Source organism: Corticium candelabrum, chromosome 19, assembly GCF_963422355.1.
Source record: "Corticium candelabrum chromosome 19, ooCorCand1.1, whole genome shotgun sequence".
Classification (NCBI taxonomy): domain Eukaryota; kingdom Metazoa; phylum Porifera; class Homoscleromorpha; order Homosclerophorida; family Plakinidae; genus Corticium; species Corticium candelabrum.
In genome coordinates, this window is record NC_085103.1 from 4050954 (window position 1) to 4058453 (window position 7500).

Here is a 7500-nt window from a genome sequence, read left to right on the forward strand (position 1 = left end):
TCCTGTCACCGTGTTCAACTCAATATAGCACGCATTATAGCATATAGGAAAAGCTATGCAACTGCAGTTACATGTTTTGCAATGTATACAAATCATGTAGCTGTTGAGACGACAACGAAAGCAATATTTGTATAACGCCTCGTGCTTAGCTGTCGCAGCAAAGCTTTACACAAGATTTGAAGACAGCAAACAAAGAAACATTACAATACAAAGGGACGCACATCAAGTATACCCACGCCAACAAGCACAGCTAAATGTCACCACAACACAACAACAAATATTGCACCAGTCGTCCGTCTACCCCACTCTCACCTCTCCACAGCTCCGGTTCACTGCAATCAGCACACGTCCTCTACCACATCGTGATCGCACTGATTTCGTCCTGGTCTTGACGGGAGAGCAAAGAGACAGCACGCTCGACGTTGTACCCAGACACCAACTTTGCTTGGCGAGTACAACCGACATGTCTAGTCCATCAGAGTCGGTGCAATGCGGAACGATCTGCGAAACGTTGCGAAGCGAGACCGCTTTGCATGGTTTCTTTAGGCGACGTCCGAGACGTATGTCAGTGATGTCAATCACACAAGGACGACTCTGACAGACGCGACTTTGATCCATTTGTTTGGATGCTCCGGTAGGGCAGTTCGGTGCGATTTTAGTTCGAGTTCTGGTCTGTATTCCTGGGTCGCACGTCCGACTGCAGGGAGTCCAGGAAGTCCAACTGCCGAAAGCAGTACAATCTATATATTATCAACAACTACATCACTATTGTGCATATAAATTTCTAATAGTTTAGACATCAAATTTCATAAGCAAGACAACCGTATGTCTATATCAATAGTATAATAGAAAACTGAGTGACGTACATGATTCTATTGTGCACGACTGCCTATCGGTCTGCCTGACTGTTTATGTCTTTTTGTTTTTCCGTCTGTCTGGCTGTGTGCCTGTTTGTCTCTGTTTATCTGTCTGTCTGTCTGTCTGTCTCTGTCTGTCTGTCTGTCTCTGTCTGTCTGTGTCTGTCTGTATGCCTGTCTCTGTCTGTCTGTCTGTCTCTGTCTGTGTCTGTCTGTATGCCTGTCTCTGTCTGTCTGTCTGTCTCTGTCTGTCTGTCTGTCTCTGTCTGTCTGTCTGTCTGTCTCTGTCTGTCTGTCTGTCTGTCTCTCTGTCTCCCTCCCTGTGTGTGTGTGTGTGTGTGTGTGTGTGTGTGTGTGTGTGTGTGTGTGTGTGTGTGTGTGTGTGTGTGTGTGTGTGTCTGTCTGTCTGTCTGTCTGTCTCTCTGTCTGTCTGTCTGTCTCTGTCTATCTGCCTGTCTGTGTGGGTTTCTGTCTGTCTGTCTGTCTGATTCTTCAAAGATGCAATGCAAAAGTAATCCTGAAAAAGTTGTCAAGAGTTTCAGAAACAAAGAATGGCATGGACAAGCTTTTTGACTTTAATGTACAGATCCAAGTCCACTAATGTTTTAAAGTATTTCGCTGTGAAGGACTGGTTCATCATAGAGGTTTAGGATGTGTACAAGTAGAGGATCTGCAACAATAAAATAATCTGTCTGTCTGTCTGTCTGCCTGTCTGTCTGTCTGTCTGTCTGTCTGTCTGTCTGTCCAACTGTCAATCTTTATACACATGTATCTGCCTGTCTGCCTCTGTATCTACGATCATACTGTTGTTTGTTTGCCTGCCTATTCTCCTCATGTAATTGAAATCAGTACAAATCTACTGATTAGACTCATTCACTTGGTTGCTGGGAAGTTGTTATAAGTTGTAAACGACTTTCAGTTGGAACTGGCTCTATAGCAGGAGTTGGAGTGCCACAAACCGGCAAACGATATCTCCCTACAAACACGTGATCCCTCAAAAGATTTAACAAGTATAACTTCCCTTAAGTTAACCTCTCACCTTCTTTAAAACTAGTGATTACTTGGCACATCGGATATGTAGAGAACTCATAGCCAATTGATCGACCTTTGGATAATGCCCATGAGCATGGCCTCCCTTCCGTAACAGCAAGATAAAGAATGGCGAAGTATGCTGAACGGGTACTGTCACAATGTTAAGATAACCTCTTGACAAATTTCCATCGTAAACACTAAATTAATTTTACTAATACTAATAATCCAAACAATTATTATATCAAATATCACAATTATATTTATAATGTATTATTTCAATAGTAAAAGACCTGATCTGTTGAAACACACACACACACACACACACACACACACACACACACACACACACACACACACACACACACACACACACACACACACACACACACACACACGCACACACACACACACACACACACACACACACACACACACACTAAATGACACAATGACACTTCAGACTTTGCAAACCTACTATAACTGCCTGATATATACTACCAGTTGCCTTACCCTGTGCGACAATGAAATAACACGGGACAGTAGTCTTCAAACAGCTCCTTTAGAACACAGTAGTGACCCATCAAAGCATCTTCGTCATACTTGAAATATCCCCCCACTTCACAAAAGACATATCAAGTCAATGTCAAACACATGCATCGACGACGAGGATCTACACACCCGGAACATGGTAGTACGGAATTTTCTTATCAGCAAGATACAAACGTTCCAGAGTTTCATTGTATCCAATGTTGTCACCAAACTCACACTCATTCATTGACTCGAAATTGTCTGTAGAATTTGAAGAAATATATGAGTTTGGTTTGTTTGTATCGAGCCTGGCCTGCAGCAAATTTGCACGTAGTTGCCGTCCACCGTTTTGATAGGTGCCTGGAACATACGAATGAATGTTGAGTAAAGTTACTTCTTCTTGAGAAGGTTGATGTGCCACTAAAGTTTTGGGACCCTTCCTCATATTGGCTACAGCCTTGAAACCTGCCTGCTTCATGTCACAGATGTGATTGCGTTGAATCTGTCCAGCAGTGTAGACACACTCGGTCAGTTTCTTAGCTTGCCAATAGCTTGTCCAAGAGCTTGATAGCTCATTTCTGCTCAATGAGTCCGCAGCTTTTCTACACGTTGTTGGTGATGTGGACAGTTGACTAGCAAGTTTAACATACGATGAGCTGGTCCAGTATTCATATCCAATAGCGGCTGCTTGTCTAAAGACTTCTTCACATGTAAACACTCCAGTTTTCAAAAGATAAAGCAAAGTCAGCCCTGTTGCTGAGTATCCAGCAAAGCAGTGGACGAGAACAGGCTTGGACATTGTTTCAACAACCGCCTGAAATGCATCCACTCCCTGTGCACTAAGCCAGTAAACTTTCCTAGGAAGGTGCTTGTAAGGAATGCCTGCAGTCTTAGCTACACTTTTGTACTGCGGAGTGCTAAGATAGGAGTCTTCACAGCTTCCATCACAAACACTGCCTGGGCTCGCGTCACGAAAATAGAAGACCGACAATACAGACTTGTAAGTCTGACTCTCAGCAGCATACTTCAACTGACGAGCGGTAAGACGACCTGCAAATACAACCTATTCTTTAGAACAAATCACAACTGCACTCATCGTCGATGAAGACACTTAATTCTGTGATCTCCACCTGCTGTGTAGAAATCGTTCGTTAATTTTTTCGTCCACCAGTCTTTCCTACCACATTCAGACAAGTGGAGATTGCATGTGACTAGCAGCAGAAGAAGAAGTGTTGGAACTTCCATTGTCGTCACGTGATACCAATACTTCCCAAGAAGCACACTTGGTGAAGTGTCAATACATACTTCGCAGTACATTAATTGACAGCTTGCCAGATGGTCTTACATCAAGACCATATTGTTGATACAACAACAAAGCTGCAAGAAACGCCAAAGTTCGATGCTACTATATACTACTATATACTACTATGTACTACTATTTAAACATTTATTACTATCGGAAAACAATCAGCTGTTTATAATTAATAACTTATGTATGCATTTAGTCTATTTTCAATAGCTTAATTAAAATAAATTTCAGTTCAAGATTTTCTTCAAAACTAGAAGCAGAATATAAATATCCAAACAGTTAACTACAATATGCGTTTCACTGATTAAATTGTCTAGCTCGCGGTAAAATACTAACCTCAACGTGGTATCATTTCCGGATCCGGTCAGACCTTCTCGCATTGTAAGCTACTGTATAGTAGTGACCGAAGAGTTTTTGTAAACCATAACCAAGACCTGAATATCTCAATCAGACCAATGACTCTAAGTCTTCAACATTCAAAACCCGCGGAAATGTTAACTAATTAACGCTAGAGTTTATATACACAAAACATCAAGTGCATGACCCAGACACTCCGCCATGGTGTCTGGCAACTGTCCCTAGGGAATGCCACTGCCAAAGATACAAGTTGCGGTACTAGACAATCCCACCGACATAGAGAAATACATTAATTAATTGCCTAATTAATTAATACTCCGAAAACAGTTGCAAGACGCTCCAAGCGTATACACAAGTTGCGGTACTAGACAATATCCCATGCCTATAGAAGTACTAACAATCAGAAAACAGCTAGTTGCGTGTGTGAACGCACTACCCGCTTCTATGTTGAAGTAATTGCAATTAGGTTAGGAAGGTACCGGCCCGGAAGAGAATTACCGGTACAGCGGGCGTATACTCGCGCAACCACTGCAGGGCGTGCACAGCCAGAGTGTGCAGGAATATCCACCTAGATAGCAACAAGTAATCGTCGCATTGAGAAATCTCCTCTCGGAATAGTCACCGCCCGAGACGTCTTCCGTTCCAACAGGACACGTACAGCGGTATTCATCCGGTAGCAGCACATCCAAGAAAAGCCATTCAGCAAGTTGACTTGATGAGCATGAGTACGACATCGCAGCCAGTCAACCGCCAGATTCATTACTTATTTATACTCACGCTAACGCGTTCAACATATCCGTTGCAGTCACTGGGTCGCTCCATCTGGGCGAGCAGTTCCAGTTGGAGCATCTAAAAATACAAGACGTTTAACGCCAAGAGACCATTCGCATTCCGTTCGTCTCGAAGGCAAGCCGTCCAGACTGCTGATCGAGAAAGGAACTAGAATGGAAGACGTCGAGTACGCTGCCGTGCGGAACGAGACGCTTGAGAACGGGTCCACGTGTGACGACACGCCGTACTTCGGTGCCACATATATAGGGATCATGACCAGTGTGCTGATAATCTTGTGGACGGTCGGAGTGACGGTCAACTGTACCGTCTTGCTTTCCATTGTCTGCATCCGCCGCCTCCGAACTACAACCAATTTTCTAGTGGCCAACTTGGCGGTTATCGGTTTTCTCTACTACGTGAGCATCGTTTCTCTTGCTGTGTGGATTGTCATACAGGCTGGCGTGTGGCCTGACTCGATTCCGTGTTATTTGAACGGATTTCTTCTTGTTGTTCTGACGTCAGTCGCTTGGATGAGCCACGCGGCCGTCAGCGTCGAGAGATATGTGAAAATTAAGTATCCACTGCAAAGAATCTTCTCACGCTGTGTCACCATTCTCGTACTCTTGGTTGTCTGGTTGTGTAGCATATGCATCGCTCTGCTACCCAACCTGTCAAAGCAATCCTACTTTGAGATGAAAGCGCGTATCATTTGTGCACCCGACTTCAACGTCGTCCCGTCGTACTTTATGATTGCCTACACGGGCTCGATGTTTGTCAGTGTTGTCATCATGGTCGTCTGTCAAGCTGGCGTGTACAGAATCTTCAGGAGAAGCCAACGGAGAGCAAGTGAGAGAAGACAGATAGTGGGAGTATTCACCACCTCTCAAGAAACTGAAGAGAGGAGAGTCATCAGTGGTAATAACAGTGCACAAATGAGCTCCAATAGAGTGTCTATGCTGTCTGATGTTGTCTCCATTGCTCACAGTAAGGCATCGTATTCACACGAAAACGGGTCGACCCGACCCGACTTTAAGATGACTCTGGCAATTTTCAAGAGCAGCATTTTGTACGTTGTCGTCTACATAGCGGGAATTGCTGCAATCATTGTGTCGCGGACGGTTGGACCGATTGACGAGAACGCCTGCAATGTGGAGGGCTACACAACTTTCTACGTCGTCAGCGCTCACATGGTGCTTGTCAGTTTGGTAATGGCCGTCACCCCCATCATCTGCATTCAAGGACACACCGGACTCAGATCAGCAGTCCGGATTTCTGTCCGGAAACTATTGAGACAATCGGTTTCCGAAGATTCAGACTCGTAAACAATTGGTACAAAAACAAAATTTTAGTTATTAAAAATGGTAGTTTTTACGACAACCCAAAACTATATTTGTGGCTAATAAAAAAATTGGAGTTGGACAGAGACTGCTGCGCCAGTAAGTTCGTGACTACAGGCCAGAGATATGCACTCTGTTGAGAAGCCAGAGTGAGATATAGAGTGTCTCCTGTCTCTGAAGCCGTTCTAGACATTGTGCGTATCCGCTTAATTATTGGAAGACCAGATGATTTGCTTGGTTTCAACTCAGTGCTTGCACGTGTGTTTAAAAATTACGACGTTTGCGTGTACAGTTAGCTGAAGCATAGGCTGCTCTGCTGTGAAATTCACGTGACTGCAATTGACGTGAATACCTAGTATTAGCGCGGACGGACAGACAGACAGACAGACAGAAAGACAAACAGACAGACAGACAGAAAGACAAACAGACAGACAGACAGACAGAAAGACAGACAGACAGACAGACAGACAGACAGACAGACAAACAGACAGTGGTGTACATGCTTATGGCCAAAGTCGTTTTAGCAAAATAGCTATAACCAGATGTCTAAATTACAGTATTGACAGAAACGTGGAAAGACAAATACAAGAGAAATCTTTACCACCACCACCACACAAAAAAACAAAAAAACAAATTGTACACAGAACGCCCAACATAAACTAATTCAACAAATTTCACAGTACATCCATCCCACCTTTCCAGTAAGTGCAAACTATGCTTCCATGATCATCATCAATATCTTATGCGCAGAGGAGAGAAGTGGCTTGCTCACTATGTCATCCAAAAAACAATTCAAGATCAAACATTGCAAATCATTTCTCCAACAGCAATCAACTTCAAATTCACAAAATGAAAACGCGTGACTTGGTTTCACATGTTTCCTCTCTCTATAAACAGTAAACAGCCTAACAGTCAATCTGATGCCTTTGTTAATTTGTAAGGCAGTCGGTCTCACGCAAATCAATTCCATGCTCTACTTACTTCTACTTATTTTATGCAATTACTTCGTTTGTTACGGATGCTGGTTACACTAAGTGCTCGCTTGCCATCATGCATAGGAAATGAAGAACATGTGCAAAGGAGTCTAATCTCTGCACACTATTCCATAATGCAGCACTACAAGTACTTCCCTCTAGGGGTACTGCATACAACATCTCTTACCCAGTAGAGTCATCAAGTTCCCATAACTGAATCCTCCTCAGAGTGAATGGTAACTACAGCATGAAAGCATGGAACGTGTATACGTATGAGAATAAACACGGTTAAAGCAAATTGGGAATGCCATTGGTCACGTATACAAGACAGTTGT

General features: G+C 43.5%; 2 protein-coding genes across 2 annotated transcripts; one reads left to right on the plus strand and one right to left on the minus strand.

Moving 5' to 3' along the window:
- Positions 1-175: 175 nt before the first annotated feature.
- Positions 176-3734, minus strand: LOC134194611 (uncharacterized). Its single transcript, XM_062663554.1, has 6 exons — positions 3548-3734; positions 2568-3467; positions 2400-2505; positions 1897-2039; positions 1735-1833; positions 176-740 (listed from the first exon to the last, which is right to left on the minus strand). Exons 1-6 carry the CDS (start codon positions 3732-3734, stop codon positions 298-300), a joined length of 1878 nt encoding a protein of 625 aa, XP_062519538.1. The 3' UTR covers positions 176-297.
- A 1293-nt stretch (positions 3735-5027) lies between these two features.
- Positions 5028-6176, plus strand: LOC134194612 (alpha-1A adrenergic receptor-like). Its single transcript, XM_062663555.1, has one exon. The coding sequence runs from the start codon at positions 5028-5030 to the stop codon at positions 6174-6176; it is 1149 nt and encodes a 382-aa protein (XP_062519539.1).
- The last annotated feature ends 1324 nt before the right edge of the window (positions 6177-7500 follow it).